This window comes from Phodopus roborovskii, unplaced genomic scaffold (genome assembly GCF_943737965.1).
Source record: "Phodopus roborovskii unplaced genomic scaffold, PHOROB, whole genome shotgun sequence".
Lineage (NCBI taxonomy): Eukaryota > Metazoa > Chordata > Mammalia > Rodentia > Cricetidae > Phodopus > Phodopus roborovskii.
This window is the reverse complement of record NW_026126434.1, coordinates 23,841,912-23,869,129: the sequence shown is the minus strand read 5'-3', so window position 1 is coordinate 23,869,129 and position 27,218 is coordinate 23,841,912. Positions and strand designations below refer to the sequence as shown.

Here is a 27,218-nt window from a genome sequence, read left to right as displayed (position 1 = left end):
TTTTGCGATGGCCCAGTCACAGTCGAGTGTGCGGTGATCTGCTCGCTTTCATAGCTGGTACCCTGGAGCCGGCAGCAGCTGCGCACCACGACCCAGAGATTTGCTCGGCTCTCCGTAGTCCTAAGTGATCTCTGCGAGCCCGTTCGCCGGCGCGCGGGCGCCTGCGTAGTGCCGGCTGGCGGCGAGGAGGGGGCGTGGCCTTTCTCCCCCCTCCCCCCGCCGCTGTGGTCCCGATCCCGCGCCCGGAAGTGCGCGTTCTGCGCGCCGGAGGTAGTTCGGGTTCCGGAAGTGGCTCACGACAGACACCGCACGTGTGGCAGGCTGCAGGATGAAGTTCGCTTACCGGGTGAGCGGCCAGCTAGGCGGGGACGGCGGGAAAGCGCGTGAAGGCTCGGAGAACGCGGGAGAGACCGAGGTCCTTGGCACCTCGGCTTCCTGTGGGTCGGCCCATCGCAAGCTCTTGCTCTTTTCCTAATCACACTGAAGCCCCGGCTCCCTCCAGAGTGGGTGTCTAAGGCTGTACCCAGCCTTGTCCTCACTTTACCCTGTTAGACAATACAGCAGTGGCTACTGAAAGACCCTTAGCACCAAACCTCCAGCCACATCTAGTTCTCTATAGGGCCGCCAGTCCTAGGAGCAGTCTCTACAGCACACGCCTCGAGCTCGCCACACGTCTTAGGAGCCAAGCTCTGCCTAGTGTTATATCGTTGCATGGCTGTCCACCTTACCTACAACCCAGGCCCTGCCCTGGCTAACTCCTGCCTTAGGTTTCAGCCCAGGCAATCTCTCTTAGCAGCTACCTGACTGCACTCCTGGGCTTTGCTGTGTTTGAACATCAGTCCGATTGCCTATGTGCAGTTTCTCTTCATGTTGGATGTAGAACACAGGGTCCAGGTGTCTGCACTGTGCTGTATCGCTGGATGGCGATACTTGCATTTCGTAATTGAATGAGTAGACTGGACGCTGATGCCTTAGCATTGTTTGGTGTGGTGAGCACCTCCTGGAGCCCTGTTCATTGATGCAGCTTCTCTTGGAATGGGGGTCTTATGCCATTCTGTGCCTGGCAAATCCTCTTGCCTTGGGAGTTTCTTACCCTTAATGGGAATCCTGGGCTCCTGAGAATTAGGTTGGGTCCCTGTCCTGCCTAGGGGTCAGCCACTGTGCCACCTCTGCCCAGATGCTTCCCATTTCAGAGAGTTGAAACTGTTTTCTTTGTGTTAAGATGGCTTCGTTTGCTTTACAGTTCTCGAATTTGTTGGGTACAGTTTATCGGTGTGGAAACTTAAATTTCACACGAGATGGAAATTCTGTCATCAGCCCTGTGGGAAATAGAGTCACTGTGTTTGACCTTAAGAAGTAAGTATGGAAAAGCCATGTTAGCAGTGACAACTATAGCCTGCACATGAAGGATAGCTGTCCTGTTAGCCTTCTTCTTTGTGGCTTGCAGGGCTACTAGATTTAGGAGGCCACCGGTCATATCTGTTGGGGTACCCACTTTTCATTTTAGTGTCTAGATACAGACATTACCCTTAAAGGAAAAGTCATGTCATTTCGGCTATTGCCTGGCAAGAAACCTACCTCTTTTGTGAAGGCAGTGGCAGGTAGAAGAGTCATCTCAAAGGTGAGGATGTCCTATCAGGAGAAGCCTCTGAGGACCCCAGGCCAAGTACTTTGGAGAGTTCAGACTGCCCTGGACCCTTGCTCAGTAGCCCTGATGTTTCCTGGCTTCCCTGCTGAGATGATTAGGTCTAGAGTGAGCAGCTTGGCAACCTGAGGTCAGGTTTAGCTTTGTGAGTCCCAGCAAATGTGCTGCCCCCTTCCAGTTTGTCTGGGGATGACTCAACCCCACCTTGGATTGCCTGCTGTAACCCTGTGTAGCCTGGGCAAGAGGCTCCAGTGTTGGAGGCTACTCTTCTTTCTGTTCTGCTTGCATTAGTTAGTTGAATAGGTCTGGGCCCCTGTTTCCAGACTCTGTAGGACAGGGCAGCATGGAACCTCCTCTGCCTGTTGGTGATGACTAGTCAAGTTTCATTAAATATCATCTTCTCAGGGACTTTGGAGAAAGAGAAGCTGTTTATTAAAAAAGACTCAGACAAAAATAATGAAATTAGGATCTAGTTTTGACTTAAAGGCATACACCCCCAGCCCAGTCAAAAAGCCCACTTTTCCTTCTTTGTACTTCCCCTTTTCCTGTTTCTTTAAAAACCTAGAGGTTCAGTGTCAAGCCTACATGGGAGGGCAAGGAATGAACTCTAGCATAAGGGGCCCTGTGGCAAGAGAGTCAACTGTTAGTATAGCCATCTCCCTTGTCTGAGTGCAGGAGACCAACTGTGCACTGGGGTTTTTGTGTTTCTCAGCAATAGATCAGATACATTGCCTCTTGCCACTAAGTACAACATCAAGTGTGTGGGGCTGTCTCCCGATGGTCGCCTTGCAATCATCGTTGATGAAGGTAATCTATCTTGGTGTGGGTAGGCTCTGGGGTGACCCTGTGTCCTTTGTGCTGTGTGACAAGGGTAGCACCAAGGCCAATCTCAACTTAAGAACACAGGTCCAGGCAGTCCATGTCCCATGCAAAGCACCTTCCTGCGTTTCAACGCAGATGTGCTACATCTGGGATCAGATGGCCACAGTCTCACCCTGCCCTCTTGCAGGGGGTGAGGCTCTGCTAGTCAGCTTGGTCTGCAGGTCGGTGCTACACCACTTCCACTTCAAAGGTTCTGTGCACAGCATCTCCTTCTCCCCCGATGGCAGGTGAGAGCATCAGTCTCCTGGCTGGGTATTGCTGTGGGTGCCACTCTGTAAAGAGCAGGATACAGGCCACCGGTCTTGGGCCAGCTATTGTTGGTCCCCCATATCACCTGTGACCCTGTTTCTTCTGCAGAAAATTTGTTGTGACTAAGGGCAACATTGCTCAGATGTACCATGCCCCTGGAAAGAAGCGAGAATTCAACGCCTTTGTTCTGGACAAAACCTATTTTGGGCCCTACGATGAGACCACGTGCATTGACTGGACAGATGACTCCAAGTGAGGCTGGGGGCACCTTGGGCCATCTATCCCTGGAGAGTGCAGTCTCCATGGCTGCATTTTAAAATGTACATGTGCCTCCTTCTGGTTAGGTCTTACCTCCAACAGCAAGACTGAGCTCAGGCTTTATAGTGAGATCTATAGTGTTCTTCCTTCTCAGATTTGTCACTGGAAGTCTCCTAATAGATCTTTATAGAAATGAGTTCCATTCAGTTTATCAAGAGCACCCATGCCAGCTCTGGCTGTCTGGGAGCTGTAGAGCTGCTGAGACCTGGGTCCTTCCTCATACGCTGTCTGATTGTCCTTACCCTTAAGGCATCTGTGGGTTTCTGGCTTGTCTTGGGTGCTGGGGAGAGGTTGGTGGTAGTCACAGGACCTCCCTTGTTCCTGCACACTGGCCAGGCCTCCAGTAAGCACAGAGCTGAGGCTGTGTTGTCAGTGCTCTGCCCCAGCATGCTGCCTCTGCACAACAGCAAGCCCATCCTGTGTGTCTGACTGTGGTTAATAGAAAGCACTTGCTTTAGAGTCTCAGGTTGTATATAAGGTGGAAGGCAGCAGCTCCCATCCGCAGAAAGACACACAGTCATAGGCTGAGTTGTCCTCTAAGCCTCTTATAGGGCATCAGTGGTCTCAACGTTTCTTCAGAGAGAGGCAAGGGCTTATGACCATGAATGGCCACAAGGGTAGCAGCACTGTCATAGGCTCTGAACAAGTATCTCTATTCCAGATGTTTTGTGGTTGGAAGCAAAGACATGTCCACCTGGGTGTTTGGCGCTGAACGCTGGGACAACCTCATCTACTATGCCCTGGGTGGACACAAGGATGCTATTGTGGCCTGCTTTTTTGAGTCCAACAGTCTGGATGTACGTACATCCTTTGCCTACAGTTCCTAACCTGGCATTCCCAGCCTCCACGAGGCTGCCTCTAGGTTGCTTGGGGATCTTTCAGGATTAGTCCTGGCCACTGCCCAGGTTGTGGGGCCCTTGGTGGAGCTGAAATCCTAAAGCCAAACTGGAGGGGGCACTGATAGAAGGGTCTGGGCACCGATGAGTGGCCTGTTTCCAGCCCAGTGCTTCTCTTGCAGCTGTACTCGCTCAGCCAAGATGGAGCCCTGTGTGTGTGGCAGTGTGACACACCCCCTGAGGGCCTGAAGCTGAAAGCCCCTAGGGGCTGGAAGGCAGACCTGCTTCAGAGGGATAAGGAAGAAGAGGAAGAGGACGATGACGAAGAGGAGGGAGACCGAGAAACTACCATCCGAGGGAAGACCATGCCAACTGAACAGGAGAAGGCTGGGAAAGTGAAGTACTCACGGCTGGCCAAGTAGGTCTCCAAGGTTGAATATTCCGGGTCTGTACTCATGACATGGGGACTCTACTGGGGAGAACCAGAGAACAACCTTCTGTATCTGTGAGCCTGGATTGAGGTCCTTAAGTATTGTGTGTAAGATCCTTTCCCAGAACCTAGAGGTCTGACGGGGGGAGGCCTGAGGAGATTGACATGTATACCTGATCGTGGTCACCTGAGAGCAGAATTAATAGCTGAGGGTCACGGCAGCCTTCCTGTTGTAGCTGTTCCAGCTTTACCATTCTCTCTCTCTCTTTTTTTTTTTTTTTTTTTTTTTTTTTTTTTTTGGGCCCTCACTGTGTGCTGGGCTCTGGCCTTGGCCGAAACATATCAACAGGTTTCCATTTGAGAGTTATGGAGGGATTGTATGGCCATGTGGGGTGACAGTGGCAGGTCTGTATTAAAAACACCTGGCATCGGATGGGTAGAGAAGGACAGGGCCATCGTGTCATCTGAGCTGGGAGATAAAATGTGTGGGATGGGAAAGAACTGCTCTACTGTGTCAGGCAGAGGTGGAAGCTAAAGGCTAGATGGACTTAACGTCTCTGAAGTCTCAGGATGTCCCGGGTAGTCAGGACGTAGACTAGGGTGGGGTGTGCTTGGCCTCATCCTAGTGGGAGAGCCTGCGCTGTGCGTGTGGGCAGTGCCAGGGTAGGAGGAAGGAGTCTGTGTGGGGCAATGGGGAAAGGGCTGGGTTGGAACTTGTGAAGAAGAGTCAGGAAATAGGTCGCCTCACCCAGGAGTAGAGGTGCTTCCAGGGTCACTCTCACATGCAGCTAGGACCCTCTAGAGAAGGTAGGCATGCTAGAAGGAAGTGGTGGGCTTCTGCTGCACAGGGCGCGCCTTGCTCCCCGTGTGCCTCTGCCCCAGGTTTCTGGGTGAAAGTGGAGACCCAGACCCACCCTGAGCTTGGGAACAGAGCCCGTGCCCCTCTGTCTGTTAATCCAGGTACTTCTTGAATAAAGAAGGAGACTTTAACAACCTTACAGCTGCCGCTTATCATAAAAAGATTCATCTCTTGGTCACGGGTTTTGCTTCTGGAATCTTCCATCTGCATGAGCTCCCAGAGTTCAACCTCATCCACTCCCTGAGGTGAGTCTGGCTCACTGAAGTGCTTCTGTGCATGCACAGTGAGGCCCAGGGTGAGTGTGTGCACAGCGGCTTCCCACCAACCTTTGCGCCCTCTGCCCCAGGGTACATGGGTATGGTTGTCTGTTTTCTGTCCTTGGCCTTTTCATTCCGTTCTCATTGCATGTGTTAACACAGCATGTGTTAAAGTGCTAGTTCCTCCAGTGACTGCCAGCAAGTGCCAGAGTGCGGGAACTTGAGCTCGTGCGGGTGGGGGAGGGTGCCACAGTGGGCAGGGCTGCCCCTCTGTTCACCCTGCTCTCCCTGTGCTCCTGTCTGCTCAGTATCTCCGATCAGAGGGTTGCTTCAGTTGCCATCAACAGCTCTGGGGACTGGATCGCCTTTGGCTGCTCAGGTTGGTTTCCCTGCTTTGTGGTAGAAGGGAAGGTTCTACCCTAAAGCTGACCTAAAGTTGAGTCTTAGGGCGAAGAGCCCGGTGAAGCCAGGCTAGACCTTGTGAGACCCCAGAGTGCCATGCTGTGTCTTCTGTAGTAGAAGCCAGCTCCCCTGAGAAGAGTGGCTTCCTGTAGCCTGTTGAGCAGGACCACAGCAGTCCTAGATGGCATGTGTGGCAGGAGAGTCACTTAAGGCTACAAATTGTTGATCTTCTGAGGCCCACGCTCTTGCCTAAATGTCAGTCCTTCAACTGCCCCTTGGTCTTGGCCTGAAGCAGGTGCTCATATCCCTGCCTAGCAGTCCTGGACCTGGCCTCTGCTCCAGTCCAGCCACCTGCCCGACTGCAGATGCCTGGGCATCTGCATCCCCATACCTGGGGCTGCCTTCTTACTATGCTCTTAGTGGGTGAGCTCAGAGGCGGCTGACTGCATTGCAGGAGTAGTTGGGAATACCCTGTCCCATGCTGTGTGCAGAGACTAGGGGTAGGTGTCTAGACGGTACCTCAGCTTTCCTGAACCCACAGGACTGGGCCAGCTGCTGGTGTGGGAATGGCAGAGTGAATCCTATGTGCTCAAGCAACAAGGCCATTTCAACAGCATGGTGTCACTAGCCTACTCTCCTGACGGGCAGTATATCGTCACTGGCGGGGACGATGGCAAGGTGGGCAGTGGGCTTCATTGGGCTGAGCTGTGGGTAGGCCAGGTGGGTGGAAGTTTGGCCTTGACTTTTCAAGTTCAACAGCCCCAATGGGCCCCTAAAAGACTTTAACCATTTAGTGGACTTTGAATGGAGAGAGTCTGAGTGTCCCTGTTTCTGACTCTGTGAGGGTGGGTAACAGTGCCAGCTGCCAGCATCTGAAGGGGGGGGCGCCTCAGGCTACAACTCCTATTGCCACCCTCACATACTCTCAGTCTCCACTCAGAGGTGATGGGAGCTGTTGGGGGGCAGGTGGCCTCTCTAGGTATCACCTGGTGTGGCCACTATGCCTGTGTGTGTGGCTGCATGGACAGGGTCTGGGGTGGCTGTATTCGTGACTCCCATATGCCCCAACTATAGGTCAAGGTGTGGAACACTCTCAGTGGCTTCTGTTTTGTTACTTTTACGGAGCACTCCAGCGGGGTCACTGGTGTCACATTCACTACCACTGGCCATGTCATTGTCACCTCCTCCTTGGATGGAACCGTGAGAGCCTTTGACCTTCACAGGTGAGTTACCCCCATGCAAGCACTAGAACTCCACTTCCTGTGTGGACAAGCGTTCAAGAGGTGCAGGTGTGTGTTGGAGTCTACCTTGACCTTATTTTGTTCAGGTACCGGAATTTCCGCACCTTCACATCTCCACGCCCCACACAGTTCTCCTGTGTGGCTGTTGACTCAAGTGGGGAAATCGTCTCTGCGGGGGCCCAGGACTCCTTCGAGATCTTTGTGTGGTCCATGCAGACAGGCAGGCTTCTTGATGTAAGAGCAATCTGATCCCCTGCACCATGGACTTAAGGTGCTGGGTGGCAGGTGGGCCAGCTATCACTGCTATCTCCTTTGGGAAACCAGCGCAGTGGCTGGGACTCAGGGACCTGGGTGCAGAGCCAGGCAAGAGCACAGAACTCCGTGTAGCAAGCAGCAGCAGTTAATGGAGGGCTCGGCCTGGCCTTCCCATGCTCTCTCATTACGGCCTGCATCGGCACTCCAGCACTTCCCACATCCGCCTCTGTTCTCTCTCTGCCCTGTAGGTTCTGTCTGGCCACGAGGGGCCCATCAGTGGTCTTTGCTTTAACCCAATGAAGTCCATCCTGGCCAGTGCCTCTTGGGACAAGACAGTGCGCCTATGGGACATGTTTGACAGTTGGAGAACCAAAGAGACCTTAACTTTAACCTCTGATGGTAAGCTGTGGCTGGGGTCTGCAGACAGGGGCCACGACCAGAGTATTTTCCTCCTGTCACCATCCAGCCTTGATCTTCTCTAGTATGCCTCCTCCTTGATCCTTGTTGAGTGTTTGGCACGAGCTCAGTGGGAGGTGAGAATGATGCTAGACCTCCAGATGCGGCAGCTAGGCCGCCCGCAAGGTCGGTGGCGTGACCAGAGAAAACTGGTTGTGTAGTTCGCTGGCATGTTACATCAGACTGGGAGCCCTAGGACGTTTGTCATGTTCCCTGTTGCTTTCCAGTGCTGCTTTTAAATTAAGCCACCAAGTCCCTGGGAGTGCCTGGAGCAGACTGTGCTTTTGGGAGTCCTGTGTGCTTCCTGCCCCAAATCTGCCCTTAGGTTCTGTCACCTGCTGGATCAGAACACTGCAGCCCTGAGGCTGTCACCCTGTGCTGCCTCAGGCTAATGTTGGTTGTGACTCAATTCCAGCCTGGCTAACCTTTGTCAAGCTTGCGTGTCTTGGCACCAAGCCCCCTCAGCGTCATCACTGAGGTAGCCAGTGATGCTGGTTTGTTCCCAGCTGGGCTGTGCTACCTTCCGGGATCGGTGCTGCTCTTAAGAAATATCCTTGCAGCTTGTCTACAGCTTATCAGGTCTGGTCTCCCAGACCTGATATTGGTCTCTCTCTAGCCCTAGCTGTGACTTTTCGGCCTGATGGTGCTGAGCTGGCTGTGGCCACACTGAACTCACAGGTCACCTTCTGGGACCCTGAGAACGCTGTGCAGATGGGCTCCATCGAGGGCAGGCATGACCTCAAGACAGGCAGGAAGGAGCTGGACAAGATCACAGCCAAACATTCAGCCAAGGGCAAGTGAGTGTTAGCTCTTCTGGTAGGAGTGGGGGACAGCCAACACAGGGCACAGATGCCCCTTTGCCAGCTTGTTTGCTATGTTTTGAGACTGCCTACTCCCTAGTTGAGGTTGGGGGCCTGAGCCTCTATAGCGAAGAGGATGCTTTTGAGGACCTTGAGCAACAGTGGTGTGAGAACCGTTTGCCTCCTGGGGTGTCACTGTGGGGTCCCTACCTGTTCTAGGTGGCTTTGAGCTCACATGTCAGAGTGCTTGGTGTCTGAGAAGCTGTCTTCCACTCAGGGCCTTCACTACCCTGTGTTACTCTGCGGATGGGCAGAACATTCTGGCAGGAGGCATGTCCAGGTTCGTGTGCCTGTATCACGTCCGGGAGCAGATCCTGGTGAAAAGGTTTGAGCTTTCCTGCAACCTCTCTCTGGACGCTATGGAGGTAAGCGGTGGTGTCGGCCTTTCAGCAGGTGCTTTGGCTCCATGGGCCTTGAGGGGGTTAAGATGTTGGCACACGGGATATGGGTATGGCAAAGCAGGAAGGCTGTACTGGCCCAACTGTCCAGAAGAGCCTGCACCCCCAGGGCCTGGCATCTTCCCCGTGTTTGGTAAGGCACAGTTGGTGATATAGGCAAGAGCAAGATGAGGGTGGCTTCTATTCTAGGAATTTCTGAACCGAAGAAAGATGACGGAGTTTGGCAATTTGGCACTCATTGATCAAGATGCTGGGGAGGAGAACGGGGTCGCAATTCCATTGCCAGGTGTAAGAAAAGGTGAGCAGAAGTCCCCTTCCCTGCCCGCCATCCACTTGATGACACTGCTGCTTCCCCCATGGGGCTGCAATGAGAAGTCTGGCTGTTTCTGCATTGTGACATTTTTGCTGGAGCCTGGACTGCCTGGGCTGCTTCCTGTGGGAGAAGGTCCCATCTGTTTGCCCCAGTGATTCAGTGCTGGTAGACTGTCCCAATAAACATGAACACCTTCGTGGAGGCTTCCCCTGGGCCAGCCAGACCCACCTGGGCTGGGCGGAGTGCTGACCCAGAAGAGCCGTCTACTGGCCAGCAGATGCCCTCAGGAGCTCATGCCCTCAGACCTGTGCACTGATGCCCAACTCCATGAGGCCACAGCATTTGTGATGTGGTTCTTGGGCTGCTGGCAGGTGTTGAAAGGGCTGCTTGCTACCTGAACGCTGGATAAGCTGTTCTTTGTAGGTCCCCGTGACTGCCATTGGGGGCCACAGTGGACCTGAAAACTGGCCTCAGAGTGCATAGGTCAAGTAAGTGTAATTGTTTTCCCTTTCCAGGTGATATGAGTTCTAGACACTTCAAACCTGAGATCAGGGTAACTTCTCTGCGCTTCTCTCCCACTGGTGAGCCTGGGTAAACCTCATTAGCAGGTGGTGCTGGGTTTTTTGTCCCCAGGGACAGAAACAGTATTGAGCTGCTGCTGGCAGCATTACTGTCCTGTGAGTAGGAAGTGACTGGCCACATTTACCCTGGTTCTTAACGTGGACAGCCGTGAAATCCTGTCCACGCTGTGTTGAGCTATAGTGGGATCCTGGGCCCTGCCCTTGGGAGTGACAGCCCAGGTGTCCTTTCTAGGAGGCGAATTCTCAGCACCTCAGCTACTGATAGTGCCTTTCCGTCCCAGCCCGCCTCTGTTCCCCCAGTGTGTGCAAGGGACTGCCTGGGCCTGAGGCCTGCTAGGTTTGCGTGGTCCATTATGGCAGCCAAGGCCCAGGGTCCTGAGCCAGTGCTCTGCAGCTCTAGTGGAGGGGACAGGGTGAGGTATGGTGTGTTATCATCTTGTGTCAGACACTTCCTATTGTGGGAGGTAGACCAACTGTCCCATCTGCCCTGTCACACAATTTTGTGGCTTTCATTTCTCTGAGATAGCACCACTGTCGATTGTACATGCTATGTGGATGCACCCTGGGTGTGGGTTGCTTGAGAAACTGTAGCACAAACTGTATGGCCTTCAAGGCTGCAGGTCTGCCCTGTTCTGGGAGCCTGGTGACTCCTGGAACAGCCCGAGGAAATGTGCATCTGTGCTCTGGCTGGGCAGCCACAACCCTGGGAAGGTATCTGCCAGCAGTCTATTGATACTGCTCTGAGTGGGGCACAAATGGGCTTTGAGGAAGTCCCTTTGCTGTTTGTTCCTTTTAGGGCGCTGCTGGGCGGCCACCAGCACAGAAGGACTCCTCATCTTCTCTCTGGATGCCCAGATGCTCTTTGACCCATTTGAGCTGGACACCAGTGTGACACCTGGTCGTATCCGTGAGGCACTACGACAGAGGGAGTTTACCCGGGCCATCCTCATGGCCTTCCGGCTCAATGAGAAAAAATTGGCACAGGAGGTCCTGGAGGCTGTGCCACGGGATGAAAGTAAGCCAGGACCAGCAGCTCTGTCTGCGGGGAGCTCCGGGGGTTCCCTGTTCTTCCTGGCTGTCTTTGCACGCTGAGCGTGGCTTTTCTTCTTTTTACAGTTGATGTGATCAGCGCTTCCCTCCCTGAGCTGTATGTAGAGAAGGTACTTGAGTTCTTAGCTGCCTCCTTTGAAGTGTCTAGGCACCTTGAATTCTACCTTATATGGACTCAGAAGTTACTTATGTCACATGGACAGCGGCTGAAGTCCAGGTATATAATGGTTCCCCCTTGCTCTTTGCCTGTGGGTCAAGTCACCTGGCCATTTGGTCATGGCCACAGGGAAACGTCCCTGCACACACTGACAACATCTTCTTTCCAGGGCGGGGCAATTGCTGCCTGTGGTCCAGTTCCTTCAGAAGGGCCTCCAGCGGCATCTAGATGATGTTTCCAAACTGTATGTCCTTGGGGTTGGTGGGCAGGGCAGGGCATGCGGCTGGTTCTGTTAGGATTGCTCCCTGTGGTGTCTGATTTAGGAACCAAATATCTTGGTGTAAGAGATGCATGTTCTGCTCTCTGCTGGGTGAACAGAGTCCATTTGTCACTCACAGTGGGATATGAGCATGATTATCACCTCTGGGCGTGTCAGACATTAAAGTTGCCCCAGTTGGACAGGTGGAGGTGGGACATGCCTAATGCACAATGAGAGCCCTTTACCCTGGGGATGGATACTTCACATTTGCAGAACCAGGCAGCCTGGCCTGGATTTACATGTCACTTAGGCAGTAAGAGATGGCCACGAATCTTCTTGCCAGGTAGCCTGGATTCCTGGAGTTTGATCAGTGTGCACTTTTCCCTGGTGTGGAGGTGATGGCTGAGTGTAATTACAGTACTTGGATTAATGCTCGTCAGAATGACCCCATGTCCATCCTTCCTTTCATCAGCCCCCTCTTCCAGGTGCTTTTTGGTGATCTGAGCAATTGCCATGTGTTTGGCCAGGCTTATAATGTCCCTGTATACTATTTTGTCCATACAAGGTCCCTGAGAGAGGCTGGCACCTGTGCACTGTGGTCCCCATAGTCCTCCTGATTATCTTTATAATGCTTCTGAGTCTAGAGCAAGCCCTTCCTCCTTGTGCCCTTTCTTCCTGCCTGGTGTTAGAAGTGGTTATGCTAGGGTGTGGCGGTGGGCTTAGCCATGTGTGTGGTGTTTAGCTAGCCTTTCCCTGGCCGATGCACCCCTGACTCCACAGCTCTGAAAGAGAGTACTCTTGCATCTCTGTCTCCTCCTCCTAGCCTTGTTCCTGATCCGGTTTTATTGCCAAGGTGTAGGCATCATTGACTTTGTATAGATTTGTGAGGCAGCCCTGTATAGATAGCCATGGAACCCACAAGTGCAAGGTGCAGATTTTCTTCCTGCTGGGTTCTGCCCTCAACCATGGCTGTAGGAGATAAGATCTGAGACTTCCCCTTAGTCCTGTGACTGTGGAGAGTCAGCCCCCTGGCTCTGTAAATGGCTATAATGGAAGGGCCAGTAAGGAGAGCAGGCCAGATGCTGCCCTACACTGGTGCAGCAGGAACTGAATCAGCCTGAGAGGGGAAGAGATAAGTTTTGGGAATAGTTGCATCCAATCCTGCTGGTGGTGTCAGGATGGTATGTTTGTGCTGACCTAATGTCCTTTGTCCCCAGCTGTGACTGGAACCGCTACAACATCCAGTATGCTCTGGCAGTTTCCAAGCAGCGGGGTGTAAAACGCACCCTGGAACCTTTAGACACAGAAGAGGACACAGATGCTTCTGATGATGACAGTCTTCACCTGCTCAGGAGAGCTGCAGACAATGAGGAAGAAGAGGAGATGCTGGTGTAGAACCCCCATGTCACAGATGCCTAATGAACTGATTGGAGATAGAACCACGGTGCCTCTGAGCCCAGGAAATGAGAGATACCATAAGCCTCAAGAACCTGCAGCTGGGACTCTTCCTGTGAGACTGCACATGCTGCCATGCAGTAGCAAGCCAACCTGTCAGGTCCAGGATGAGGATGAATACGATGGGCACGTGTATGCCATAAGCCCAGAATGTTGGTGTTATGGGAGACTCTGCACATAGACTTCCTGAGAAGTGGGCAGTTTTAGAAGTGTGGACATGTAGAAATCCTACCAGAGATATTTATATTTTTAATATGAACTTCTGAAAGCTTTTTTTTTTTTTTTTTTTTTTTTTTTTTTTTTATATGAGGACTAAATAGCTCAACTTTGAGTGTCTGATGTTTTTGATGTGTCCTGGGTGAGACATTGTCTTCAGGTAAGCAGAGTAGATCAGAGTGCCAGTCTGCTCAGGCCTGTGGCAAAACAGAGTGAGGCAGAAAGTGTGCTGGGTTGACCCAGGAGGGTGGATGTGACAGCCTAAGGCTGGCCAGAAAAGCTTATACAGATCTGTGCCAGTGTGGACAAGTTATGTGGGAGAGGGGACAGTAAAGCCAGTACTTCCTGTTCATTATGGTTGACCAAGTCCGTGTCAGCTCATGAGTAAAGTGATCCACAGGTCACTCATGCTGGAAACTGCCCATCGGCCTCTATGTCTGTCCATGCCACAGGAATGAATCTGTGTAACACCTGATGCACTCAGAGTCATTGCTGTCACACTCAGTGCACCATAACCTGATCCTGGTCACCTGGAATCCACTCAGGCTTGAACACAAATATGGAGAGAAACCAGAGCTCAGCCTGGTGTCATCAGGTTTCATGTACCTGCATAGTGTTTCTGTGTATAGCTTGGATTAGGGTGGGGGTGGGAATCACTTCTTGCCTGCCCAGGGGCAGGATCCTGGCTGCCCAGACAGGGCCTTGTTTTAGTGCCCTCCTGTGCTTTCCATCTGCAGTAGTGAATACAGTTTTATGAAGCCTTACCATTTTTGTCTGTGTATGTAGTACTGAACACGGAACAGAGCTTGGGGTATGACGGGCAAATACTACTGAGCCATACTCCAGCCATCACCCATCTCCAACAAGTTTAAGTACTATACCAGAAATAGGGCTTAGTCACCCTTTGGAGTACCTTACAGGTCTGCTCCTTGGTAACCTTGCTCATTTCCACCCCTGTGGACACCCAGATGCAAATATCCTGATAACTCCTTTGAGTACCTGTGCCCTGGTTCCCAATAAGTGTTGGGCCACCAAGCCTGCTTCTGTATGTTCCCTGGCTTCTTCATATGCTGTACACTCTAGGCCTATTTCCATCATGTGTCTCCTAAACATGAAAGGGCTGCCATCTTGACATAGAAACACCCGGCAGCTGATTTCCAAACACTGTGCTAAGAATCACCCCCAGGAACTGAGAGAAGCCGGGCCTCCTTTGACAGCTTTCAGTGTCAAGGGAGAGGCAGTGAATCTTTGGGAGTTGTCTAGTTAAACAAGCCTTCCATCAACAGCAATCACCACGCCTTTAATCCCAGCACTGGGGAGGGAGGCAGAGGCAGGCAGAATTCTGCAAGTTCAGGACAGCCAGGGCTGTCACACAGAGAAACTGTCTATGAAAACAAAACAATGTTAAAAGGGAAGTGTGCAGGTGCTCAGCTCTTCCTCTGAAGTAGCTGGTACACCATTAGCTAGGGTTGTGCCATGAGGACACAGTGCTTGCTGTGACCCCATAATTTGGGGAACTACACTTAAAAATCAGTTTGTGGGCATTTTTAGTGATTGCATAGAATTGAGCTGCAGTGGCAGTCAGGATGGCCTACTCCAAGATGAGAGCCCATCAAGTGCTAGACAAGCAGAGCATGGCCACCAGCACACTCACAGGAAAGTCCTACCCTAACTAAGCTGGCAACTGCCCAGACTTGCCCTTGCCCTCACAAAACCAGAAGAGGCGTGTCCCACATTCGGCCAGGCATTGGGCAGGTGCAATCCTGCCTACTGGATCCTTATTGCGGGGGGGGGATGGGGGGGTTTCTGAACTCTGCTGCCCGCCAATCCTATGCCGAATAGGTACCGCGGTTCTTGAGCACCGTCGGTCACTGCGCAGGCGCGGTTCCGCCCACCCGCCGTCTGGAAAGGGCATGCAGCGCGCTCCGCCATTGGCCAGCGATTCCGCCCTCCTGAGCGCACAGTAACGCTGCTCTCTTGACACTGCACTGTCCTTCGCTATGGCCGCCGTCAGGGCTCTGGTGGCGCCGAGACTGGCTTCTGCGCTCGCACCGCTCTCGGGGCGCCACCGTGCTCCCTCCCAGCGCGCAGCCCTTCATAGCTCCTCACCGCGGCCCGGGGCCAGGGTGGCGTTGGTGAGTGCACGGCCAGACAGACTCCCAGGCCAACTCCCTCCCCTTGCTCACTCCCTGCAGACTGGGGTCGACCTGCTGGCTTCCCAAGGTCGGCCCCTGCAGGGATTCAGCCTTCCTCTCCCCTTGGCAATTTTATATTGGGCCCTTCGTCCTCGTCAGCGCCTCTCCTCCTGCAGGTGCTGTCAGGCTGCGGTGTCTATGACGGAACCGAGATCCACGAGGCCTCTGCGTAAGTCCTCAAAGTTTGTAAACTCTTGGTTTAAAAGGCAAAAGGGTAACCAAATGCAATGGGTTCACTTCGTGATAAGTTCAAACTCACAATTAGCACAGGCAAGACATAAAAGATGCCACCTCAGCCCCGGGTGAAGGCAGAGTGCCCGGCAGTAGCCTGGGGACCTCAACATACCCAAAATAAAACACATTCTGAGTCAACAGCCGCCTCTGCTCACCATTCCGTAACAAGACTTGTAGAGACCACTTGACACACCTACCTACATGCTCTAGTCCCGCCCTCACTTTGCAGAGATTTGTCAGTGGTAGGTACTGGTTGAAGCCAGCCATGACTTCATAAAAGCAACAAGGTGTTCTATAAATTAGGAATTTCCCCGCACTGGATGAAAGTTCATTTGTAAAGTCATCTAGGCCCGAGTCTGGAGAACAGATTTGGAAGTGACATCTTTGTGGGTTTTCTCCACATAGGGTCCTGGTGCACCTGAGCCGAGGCGGGGCTGAGGTCCAGATCTTTGCTCCTGATGTCCCTCAGATGCATGTGATTGACCACACCAAGGGACAGCCTTCCGAGAGTGAACGCAGGTATGGGTAGGGGAAGGACCATACAGGACCCCTAGTCCCATGTACAGCATGGTTATGCTGACAGCCAGCTGTTCTGGAAATATACCACCATGGGCACAATGAGTCTACCCTTCCAGTGAGTACAGCAATGGCAGTAGTCACTTGTCCTCCCTCTGGATGTCTTCTTGCTGGTCATTGTGTGGCACTGTGTTCCCTTTAGCCAGTTTGCAGCTACGTGTTTCTTTTATTTGGTTTTGGTTTTTTATTTTTTTGACACAGGGTCTGTTTGGCCCTAATAGCCCTGGAACTCACTGTGTAGACCAGTCTGATCTTGAACTCATAGAGATCACCTGCCCCTTCCTTCCAAGTACTCAGATAGTTGCATGCACAATTACATTTCTTTTTATTTTTAAAGATTTGTTTATCATGTATGCAGTGCCCTGCCTGGGTATATGCCTGTACTCCAAAAGAGGGCGCCGGATCTCATTATAGTTAGTTACTGGGAGTTGAACTCACGACCTCTGGAAGAACAGCCAATGCTCTTAACCTCTGAGCCATCTCTCTAGCCCCACAACTACATTTTTTATCTGAGGCCTGGTTGCAGGGTATCCTAAGAGCTGAGATTGAAAGGGAAGGGAGGGAAACTTTAACTGCCAAGGCTGTCTGTTGGAATCCCTGCCATTTCCTTCTCTGTCCAGACCTCTAGCCAGTGATATGCTCCCCACCCCCTCACCCCCCACCCCCCTACCCCGTTTTACAAACCTACATGAGATAGCAGTAGTTTCCTCCTTGTCTCATATTCAGGTGGCTTCAGGCATCCTTAAAGTAATTTCCTAGACAACCCCTCCCTGGTGAGGAACACTGGATTCTGCCTGCTGTGCATACTTAGTGGGCCTCCAGTTCCTATTGACCCCTCATTCCAGGTAACCTGGTGTTGATTATGAGGCCAACCTGCAAAGCTTGTTGTTTTTGTAGGTCACTAGAGGCCTGTCACTGTCTCCAGATGTTGCCTGGATGTTCTAATTGGGAAGCATTCAGCTTCCATGTGTGAGCATGCTTGTTTCAGACTGTGAGCCATGTTTAACATGTGTCCCCAGTGGTATCTATGTCCTGACCCTGCTTACACACTGGTCCTTTGTTTCATCCGTGCTCTTTCCAGGAATGTTTTGGCAGAATCAGCAAGGATTGCCCGAGGCAAGATCACCAACCTGACCCAGCTCAATGTTGCCAATCATGATGCCGCCATTTTCCCCGGAGGCTTTGGAGCTGCCAAAAACCTGTGCGTGTCCAAGTGTAAGGGTCTAGACCACACTTGTGCCTGCTTTTACTAGGGGTGGGATGGAGGCACTTTAGCAAGCCCAGCGTGGTGTTCCAGTGCCTGGAAGCTGTCTGGGTTCACTGGGCAGTCTTACTGACCTCCACACTTGCAGTCAGATCTCAGCAAACTCTGCTTGCAAGTGTCAGTTCATACACAGAGCTGTCCTCCTCCTTTGGTGGTTTGAATGACAACAGCTATAGGCTCATATGTTTGAATGCTTGGTTCCAACTTGATGGAGCAGTTTTGCAAGGATCAGAAGGTGTGGTGTTGTTGGAGGAAGTGTATCACTGCGGGGAGGACCTTGAGGTTTCCAAAGTCCACACCTGGGCCATTCAGGCCCCGCCCCCCTCTCTCCAACTTGCAGATCAGATGTAAGCTCTTCGCTACTGGTCCGATGCCATGCCTGCCTACTGCCATGCTTCATTACATGATTGTCCTGGACTAACCCTATGAAAACATACAAATACCTTTTTATCTAAGTAGCTTTGCTCATAGCACCACTTCACAGCAGTAGAGCAGCAAGTAGGATACCTTCTTCCACTGTGTGGCAACAGAAGAGATAAAGGCCTTTTGTGCTTTGCTATTTGAGCTGTTGTTGTGGGAAATAGCAAATACATTGAAAGCGACAGTCTCTGAATTGGGGTCTTTTCACAGCTCCAGTTGGTTCTTTCTTGAGCACGGAAGTGCTCACGGAAGTCTTTCTGGTGGTTCTAGCCTCAGCATGACCCTGTCTGAGAGGTGGCCACCCAGCTGGTTGTCAGGGAGAGCCTTGAGCAGGCTCTGTAGTATCCTCAGGCATTTCATTGGGCATCCTGCTCCCAAAAGGGAAGGACACGGCTTCATGCTCTGGTGTCACCAATCCACCTTTCTTAATCTGAACGCTCTGGCTGCTTTATTGGGCCATCAAAGTGTTCCTTTTTCCAGATTCTGCACACCTCCTACCTCTTTGGGAGCACCGCCCCCTTCGTCCTGTAACCAGCGTTTCTGGCAGTACCAGCCCTGAGGACCTGTGTGCCCCATCCTCACAGCAGCAAGGCAGGGCATGGATATCACTGAATTTCCTCCCCTTCCATCTAGATTACTGTTTTTTGGAAAGCAGATCTGTGTTCATTACTTCTGCCTGTCAACTCCTGCATAGTGGAAGATTGTCCAGACGCCATGTCTGCCAGCACAGCTGGTCCATCATGTTCACTTAGGAGTGTGGGCTCGGGAGCATGTGAGGTTATTAGTGTTGAGTCTCCATGGCATTTGTGGAGTCTGAGCCTCAGTACCTGTGTCTGAGTCCACTAGCCCCTGTAAGGTGGCTACCACTTTCTTTCTGACCTATTAGAATGGCAGGTCCTCGTTGACACTGCTGTTGAACCTATGAGACCACCGTGCTAGTTGGTGATTGCTGCTATGGTTGAAATGTAGCATGCATGTGTGGCAGCAGGTGGCTAAGCTTTAGTGTGCACATGTAGTGAAAGGTGACCAGGGCTCAGCAAGTATGAGGCTGTGGGTGGCTGGCTTATTAACCTTCAACGTGCAGGCTTTGTGCAGGCTTTGTGTATGCACACATGTCAGCGTGAGTAGCGTGGGGCTTACAATGGGAATCCCATTACTCTGGGCACTGCTGCCATCTTTGTGTATCTTCTGGAGAAGCCCCAGGTATATGGGTGTGTTCATGGCTGCAAGCAGCGCATTAAGTGCTTGTTCTTGCTTTGCTCGGTTAATTTACCTGAGGTTTGCAGCTGAACTGAGAACTGTTCAACAGTGGCATAGACTCCACGTGATGGAGTGGTCAAGGTGCTGTGAGTCATGATCCTGGTGGCTGGGGGTGGGGGGGTGAATGTACGTGGTCAGAGGTCAGCCTGGTCCCTCAACCAGCTCTCCAGGCTGCAGTGCAGGAGGGCCTGGATACTGCGTGCTGGCGGTTTGCTGCCCCTGGATTCTGAAGGCAGAGTGCAGTCATGACTAGCATCTGTCTCTTGCCTTCCACCCTGCTGGCTGGTGAATGAAAGCTGGATACACAGTTATGCATTCAGTGTGATAGCAGGCCATCGACCTGGCTTGTGGCCACACTGTGGGCAGCTCCCTCCTCTGGTGTCCAGTGGGCACTCAGAGATCGCGGGGACACTGCCGAGCAAAGCCTCTCCCTTGTGGCAGGAGCACGTTTGCTGTGGATGGGAAGGACTGCAAGGTGAACAAGGAGGTAGAGCGTGTCCTAAAGGAGTTCCATGGGGCCCGGAAGCCCATCGGGTAGGTGATAGATACACTGAGGTTCAAGAGGATGGCGGAGACGGTGGGAGGGGGGAGGTTCCGGCAGACTGCCAGTGGTGTTGGAACCCAGTAAGACCAGCAGCAGCCTGTGAAGAATGTTGGCATGGGAATGTGGTGGGTACAGCCATGTGAGCCCAGCCCCTGTTCACTAGGCACAGCCGTCCACCTCCTGTGTGTCAGGGCAAAGCTCGCTTTTTGTGTTTGTTTTTGAGACTTACTGTGTAGCTTTGACTCTGGCCTGGAACTCCATATATAGACCAAACTGGCCTTGAACTCACAGAGGTCCATCTGCCTCCTGAGTGCTGGGAATAATCACCTGTGCCACCATGCCCAAGCAGGGCAGTTCACTTCTAAGGGTAATGGTATAAGGCAGAGGTCATTCAGGGCTGTTACCTATGCTAGGCACTCTAGACCAGTGTTCTCAACCTTCCTAATACTGCGACCCTTTAATACACTTCTCATGTTGTGGTGACTCCCAACTATAAAACTATTTCATTGCTACTTCATAACTGTAATTTTGCTACTGTTATGAATCATAATGTAAATATCAGATCCGCAGCATATCTGATATGCGACCCCTGTGAAAGCATCATTCCACTCCTAACCGCCATCTCCACCCCCACCTGCATCCCCCAGTTGAAAGTGCTGCTGTAGACAGACAGTGGATAGCCAGATAGCAGTGTAGTTCCCAGGCCCCTCAGCTTCTCCTTCAGCCATCTCTGCCCAGGGCTGCTCAAGTCCTGATGCCTGACTGCCCAGTACCCCAAGCTGCCCTGTCTGGGGACCAGACTGTCCTCAGTCCCCTCCCTCTCAGTGCACACCCTTTAACCTTACAGCTTATGCTGCATCGCACCTGTCCTCGCAGCCAAAGTGATCAAAGGTGTCGAGGTCACCGTGGGCCACGAGCAAGAGGAGGGTGGCAAGTGGCCTTATGCTGGGACTGCAGAAGCCATCAAAGCCCTAGGTGCCAAGCACTGTGTGAAGGATGTGACCATATCCTTTCTAGCAGCGGTCAGTGTGTCAGGTAGCAAACTAGGTATCGTTTATTTTGTCGTTTAGAGTGTCTGTGGCAGACAGCCTTCTCTACAGGAATTATATTTGCTGGTCGTACCTCAAGGGAACCCCTGGACAAGAAGACAGAACCAGCTAGTGTCATGGGGTGGAACTAGTTTGGTATGCCACAGGCAGGCTGGTAGAACGCTGGCTCCACGCTTGGCCAGGGAGGATCCATGTTTCTGCACTTACTGAGGCTTCTCAACACTAACTCCTCAGCCTGGAGCACACAGATGGGATGCCTGGTCCCACAAGGAGCGCAGGCTAGAGCAGGACTTGTCACTGCTGACCACAGAAGGAAACAAGACCAGTGTGGGAGAAGTGGGCAGGGTTCCTGGCTTGCTCTAGTGGGCCCCTCCATTTCCACAGTTGGAGCTGGCAGGGGCCTGGGCAGGGTGAGTTTTACCACCACCACACCCCACTCCAGGATGTCACACTTTCTCCCTTTTGAGTACCTATGAATGGGAAGCTAGTTCCCCTTGTTTAATTAGGTGACGGTGGTGCCGCAGATGTTAGTGCGATGTTATTGAGCAGCAAAGGAGCTGCAAGACTGAGCACCAGCAGGCTTGTTCCCAGCGATTCCCTGTGGTCCTTCCTGCCGGGTGATGGGTTTTCCTTAACATGTACGCACGAAGCTCATGTAGACCAGAAGAACAAGGTGGTCACGACCCCGGCTTTCATGTGTGAGACTGCACTCCATCACATCCACGATGGGATCGGAGCTATGGTGAAGAAGGTGCTGGAGCTCACCGGAAAGTAGCGCTGCTTGGGCCAGTCAACCTTTCTGGGTCCCGTTCAGCAAGGACACAGGAGTTGCCGTTTTGTTAGAAGCATAGTCGCTTTTTCCTGAAGAAGCAGCTTTGCCTTCATCCATGCCAGGCTTGACCCAGCTCCTTCTACCAGCAGGAGCTCCGAGCTCCTCCATGGACCCCAAGAAGCAGCAGGAGCTTCAGCGGTGGGGGACTTGCCTCACTGTGTATCCCCAGCTTCTCCAGAGGACCTGGTTGAAGCACTTACATTCTACGATCCTAGGTCAGATGGGCCAGAGTACTTCGGTTTCATTTTATCAGACCACTGTCTGGTATTCAGAAATACCTTGTTCATGGATGAAGAAAAGTAAACACAAGCTAACTAAAGCCAGGGAAATTCTGTAGCAGGCAGTCCCTGTGGCCACAGAATAAACTTTTCCACACTGAAAACTGCTTCCAGTCATGTCTCAGGCCTTCTGAAACTAGTAAGTGGTGTACCCCATTATGTGAGGTTTCCATGAGTCTCACATCTGAGTTTCAGGAATGGAGGGGAGGGATCGCCAGCAGTAGTGGCCTCTCTGTGTGGGCCTGCTGGCTGGGAATTCAAAGTTGCCCCAGGCTGTGAGATTGTGTGACCTGGGTAAAGAAAGAAAAGTAACGGACAGTGGTGCACCAGGGGTACCTTCTGCACATGTCCCCTTATGGAAAAGTGTTGGAGTGGTCTGATGGAGGTCTGAGCATACTTCATCTGTTCTAGAACATTCTTCCCTGGAGGGCCAGGCAGGCTCAGCATTGGACTATAAGACTATAAGATTCCTTTAGCTCAGTTATGTCAGATTCTGGGCAGAGGGGGTTAGGCCAGGCAGGAAGCCTCCGTAACAGGCTGTTTGCCATCTCCCTGTACCCGCCCTCTCACGCATGCATGTGCATACACGCGCACACACACAACACACATGTACGCATGCACATACACTGCCACAGGAGAGACACTCTGGCCTACAGCCGTGGAGAGAGTGGCCCTTGCTACTTCTCAGACTGATTCCTCCAGCGGCCATGATTCTTGGGGGTCTGAGCCTTTAGGCCTCTTACCAGGACCCATCATAGTATACACCTATCATGGTTCCTGCACTACTGGCCTGGTCAGCTGAAGAGCCTCCCCAGTCCTCAGAAGTGAACCTCCTGAAGCTTCCTGTATGTGTGCAGCTTCACTTAAGTGAGTTTCCACGGTGACACTACAGGACCAGCAATCCCCCCCCCCAAAGCCCCTGCTTCCTGCCTGCTCCAGTCCACTCAAGGCCATGTGGAGTGACAGCATAGCTTTCCCCATCCACCTCCTGGATACTTTTGCTCCAGCCTCCTGCTCGCCTGCCAGGCCACCTGGCTATATTGAGTTGTCTGATGATGTAAAGGCATCCTCATGGGTCTCCTGTGTTCTAGCACCATGCCTGCCAATAGGATGCTGGGCTGTTTTTCTCAGCAGTTAGTCTCCAGCAGTGCCCAGAATGCACTCGATACTTCTCCCCATTGGTAGATGCACCGTGTGACATATTCACCAGCACTAGGGCTGTCTGGATCTCGACTGGTGGGGGCGGGGGTGTCTCCTGAGGTGTTTGCTGACATTAGTCGCTTCTGTTCCGGCTTGGTCTTCTGGCATTCCCTGGGCAGAGTCTGCCCCACTTGTCTACCTTCTCTCCAGCTAGAGATACGCAGTTACTAACAAATCCCTTGGTAAACAAGGTCCAAGGGTTTCTGCCCTTCACCACTCTCCCTGGGGGTCTGGTGGGCAGGCATGCTCAGGTTGCTTCCTCAGAGGCGGTGTCTACCCCCATCGCGTTCAGGCCAACAGCTTCTTTTTCCCTTGCTGTGCTGTGCCAGCTGAGCAGAAAAGGGTATGGTGGCCTCTGAGCACCCCACGGGGATGGAACCCCTAGAACCTGTGCCCGCTTCAGACCCTACTATGTGGCCTGGGTGTGCTTAGTCCTTAGATGTATTGGGAATGTAGTGTGCCCACAAGTGGAACACGAGCTTAGGAATGACCTGCTGCCTGGACTTGTCCTTTCTCATGTCTGCCACACGCCACAGGTAACAGGGAAGTGAACTCATGAGAGACCCCCCCCCCAAGGGAAAGGTCAGTGCTGTTAGGCACTTGCACTGGAGCCCTGTGGGCACAGTTTCTGCACAGATGTGTCATTGGATTCAGAGTGGCCCCCACACAGAAGTGACTGAGTATGGCCAGCACACTGCTTCCCCAGCACAGCCAGCATAAACCAGATCCTGCGATGTTGGCCTGGGCCATCCCAGTGTCACAGGTGTGCTTAGCTGAGGCCAGGTGGAACCGTGCTGAGCAATACTTTTGGGTGGTGAGGAAGCCCTCAGTGGGGCCCGAAGCAAGAAGTTAGCTGTTGGCTCCTAGAAATGATGGAGTCCCCACTGTCTGTCAGGCATGTACCATGTGATAAGAGACCATGATCCTTTGCCTCCATGGACCTAGTGAGGGCTTATTGGCAGATAGCATGGCGGACACATTATCAGGGAAGTCAGGAGCCCACCAAGAAAGGAAGCAGCCATGGTGAGCGAGAGGGTATGTTTCTGAGGACCAGATTCTTGGAACAAGTCCTGTCCCTAGAGACCCAAGTCCACACAGCTTGTTAGCAAGGCTGTGATTTTTGGTACCACCACCAGGGGGCACAACAGACCAGCCTTAGGACTTTGTGTAGGTTCCCAGACCTGCTCAAGGCCAAGAGCCTGCTAAGCTGCCCTCTGCCACCAACACAACACATCTTCAGGAGCCCTCCTGGGAACCTCACAGCTCCTGCCCCAGATCTACCTCACAGGCAACTCCATCTAAGCCAGCAAGTATCAAAACGAGGGCGTGTTGAGTTCCCAGGGCTCACACTGCTCTACCTGCTCCACTTACCTTCACACCTACCTGCCCCAGCCACCCGAGCACCTGCCTCATCCTCTCTCCACCCACCCCTTTCAGGCTCTTTGAAGCTTGGGCCCTGGAACTGTGACCAGGAGTGGCAAGGGACGCATAGGGGAAAGCTGGGGTCCAATGTGGGTGTGCACGTACTGATAGACATCCTGCTACACAGGAACCTCATGTGTTTATATACAGGGCATAGGGGAAGGTCTCTGTGGGCAGGCAGGCAGTCTCAGGCTGTAAACACCTGAGAGGAGGAAACTGCATTCATTTGCTAGTTTTTGTACATTGTGATGAATGATCATTCATCAACACTCAACATTTGGACTTCAAGGAGAGCTTTGCCACCCCATTGGTCCTCACATAAGTAAGGCTCTGCCACTCCTTGACATGGCCCTGTCAACAATGCACATGCTCTCAGGGTTTCTGAGGACTTCTACTCCCTACACTTCCTTTTCCCATTGGTTCTTTTCTTGCCAGCCTTTCCTGACTGTGGATCCATCACTCAAACCCACTTGACATCACACGGGCAGCATCATGTACACCACGTGTGGCAGCACATGCCTGAAATCCCTGCACTTGGGGCACTTGGGGGGATCCGGAGAGTCTGGAATTCCAGGTCACCCTCAGCTGCAAAGTGAATTAGAGGCCTGCCTGAACTAAAAAAAAAAAAACAACAATAATAATAGTAATAATAAAATTTAGTTTTCCTCTTCTCTGATCAACTGGGGCTTTCCAAGCTTTGCATTGTGCATTTAGGCTTGTGATCCAATCAGAACTAGTGTGAAGGAGAAACATCTGTGCTTATATTCTTGGCTTGTTTGTTTCTGAATTATGTGGTTGGGGTTGTTGTTGTTTTTAATTTATTTTTATTTCATACGCATTGGTGTTTTCCCTGCATGTATGTCTGTGTCAGAGTGTCAGATCCCCTGGAACTTGAGTTACAGACAGTTGTGAGCTGCCATGTTTGTACTGGGAATTGAACCAGGTCCTTGGGAAGAGCAACTGGTGCTCTTAACTACTGGGCCTTCTCTCCTGCCCTGTATGTGATGAAACGTTCTGCACAGTCTCAGTTATTTGAACACTTGGTCCCTAGTTGTTGGTTGTGTTTGAGAAGACTATAGAACTTTTAGGAGGTGCAGCCTTGCTTGGGGAAGTACATCACCAGGGACAGGCTTTGAGGGTTTGTAGCTTCACCCCACTTCCTGATCTCTCTGTCCCATGAGTGATCTCCTGCTCTGGCTTCCTACGGCCATGCCTTCCCCCTGAACTGATGAGCCAAAATAAACTCATAAGAAGCTTTGGTTATAGTGTTAAATCAACAAAACAAACAAAAAGGGAACTAATAATGTAGATATCCACAAACACCACCTTTTGGAAAGACTTTCTTTGCCTCCTGTATTGCATCCACCCTGTCGGTGGGCAAGGTCACCAGGCTGTATTTACAGCAGTCTGCTATGGATGCACAATGCTTTACCATGGCTCTGTCCACTTGTCCACCATAGCATTTCAACTAGACATCACAGCAGGTCTCCATGTTAGGCCTTGTTGCTTCCTGTGGTTCATTCTTCAGCAACGTGTAGGCTTTTCAGTCCACACAGAACCAGTTTACTGTAAAATGACCTACTGGGGTCTCAGCCAGGATAGTGCTGAGTCCACAGATGAGTCTGCCAAACCCTCACCTTGACAAACACAGCCTTAGTGTCACATCTTTGGGTTTTTTTTTGTTTGTTTGTTTGGTTGGTTTTTTTTCCACCAAACCTTTGTGGGTTTTTTCCATATATTTTGCACATATTTTGTTAGGTTTATATCTAAGTGTTTCATTCTGTAGGTACTAGAGTCAATGTAATGTTACTGTATTTTAAATTTCAAATTCTAGCTGTTTGTTGTTGGCCTGTAGGAAAGCAATTGGCTTTGAATTCTGCAACCTTCCTATATTGCTTGTTAGTCCTAGGAGAGATAGGTAGGTGTGTGTGTGTGTGTGTGTGTGTGTGTGTGTGTGTGTGTGAACATGCGCGCACACACCTGTTCTTTTGAATTTTTACATAGACAATCATTTCATCTATAAACAAAGATAGTTCTCAATCTGTGAGACTCTTTCATTTGTTTTTGTTTTCCTTTTCTTGCCTTGTGCTGGCTAGGGTTTCCAGTATGATGTTGAAGAGGAGTGGTCAGAGGGTCATCCCTGCCTCGTTTCTCACCATTACATGATATCAGCTGTTTGTGCTCTTCAGATCTCTCTATTGAGTTGAGAATTGTCACCTCTACCACTCACATGGATGTGATTTTCTTCCGATGTGGATGACATGCCCCAGAACCCTGGCCTTGAAGCAGTTTTTTACATCTGGGCAGTCTCACTTGGTCGTGATGTGATTTCTTTCATACAGTGTTGGCTTGTATCTGCTAACACTGCTGAGGATCTTTGCCATCTGTTGTCGTAAGAGATGATGTGCAGTTTCTTCTTCCGTAATGTCTGTCTGGTTTGGGTATTAGGGAAATGTGGGCCTCACAGATGAAGCAGGACACATTCCTTCTGCTTTTGTCTTCCAAAAGAGATAGTCAAAAATTGCATCATGTCCTCCCATAACTGTAGAACTGACCAGTGAGCCTCTGGCCTCTGGGCCTGGGTCTGTCAGTTTGGAAGGTTGATAGTAACTTTAATTTCTTAGATAGACAGATATATAGATAAACACCTAGATAGGTACACAGCTGGATGGAACCTCTGTAGACTGTTGTCTCTTCTGTGAGTTTTGACAGGTTGTGTCTTTGAAGAGGTTGGTCCATTTCACCTATTTCATGCAGTTTGTGGGCACCGTGTTCATGGTCCACCATGACCCCACCTTTGTTCCTGATATTGTCAGTATTGTCAC

At 51.7% G+C, this 27,218-nt stretch overlaps 2 protein-coding genes across 3 annotated transcripts; both read left to right on the top strand.

The window, feature by feature from the left end:
• Nucleotides 1-213: 213 nt before the first annotated feature.
• Pwp2 (PWP2 small subunit processome component) lies at nt 214-13,177 on the top strand. Of its 2 annotated transcripts, XM_051187017.1 has the most exons (21): nt 214-346; nt 1,244-1,356; nt 2,358-2,452; nt 2,655-2,754; nt 2,885-3,028; nt 3,756-3,891; nt 4,113-4,348; nt 5,321-5,464; nt 5,785-5,855; nt 6,420-6,556; nt 6,953-7,101; nt 7,206-7,353; nt 7,623-7,773; nt 8,447-8,627; nt 8,908-9,055; nt 9,278-9,386; nt 9,917-9,982; nt 10,779-10,997; nt 11,099-11,249; nt 11,359-11,433; nt 12,666-13,177. In XM_051187017.1, the coding sequence occupies exons 1-21, from the start codon at nt 329-331 to the stop codon at nt 12,841-12,843; spliced, it is 2,769 nt and encodes a 922-aa protein (XP_051042974.1). In that variant the 5' UTR covers nt 214-328; the 3' UTR covers nt 12,844-13,177. The 2 variants fall into 2 exon arrangements, with proteins under 2 accessions (XP_051042974.1, XP_051042975.1); XM_051187018.1 differs by lacking the exons at nt 214-346; nt 1,244-1,356; nt 2,655-2,754.
• A 1,896-nt stretch (nt 13,178-15,073) lies between these two features.
• Gatd3 (glutamine amidotransferase class 1 domain containing 3) lies at nt 15,074-21,875 on the top strand. Its single transcript, XM_051187016.1, has 7 exons — nt 15,074-15,254; nt 15,431-15,483; nt 15,954-16,067; nt 17,206-17,325; nt 19,510-19,602; nt 20,460-20,616; nt 21,308-21,875. The coding sequence occupies exons 1-7, from the start codon at nt 15,120-15,122 to the stop codon at nt 21,434-21,436; spliced, it is 801 nt and encodes a 266-aa protein (XP_051042973.1). The 5' UTR covers nt 15,074-15,119; the 3' UTR covers nt 21,437-21,875.
• Nucleotides 21,876-27,218: the final 5,343 nt, after the last annotated feature.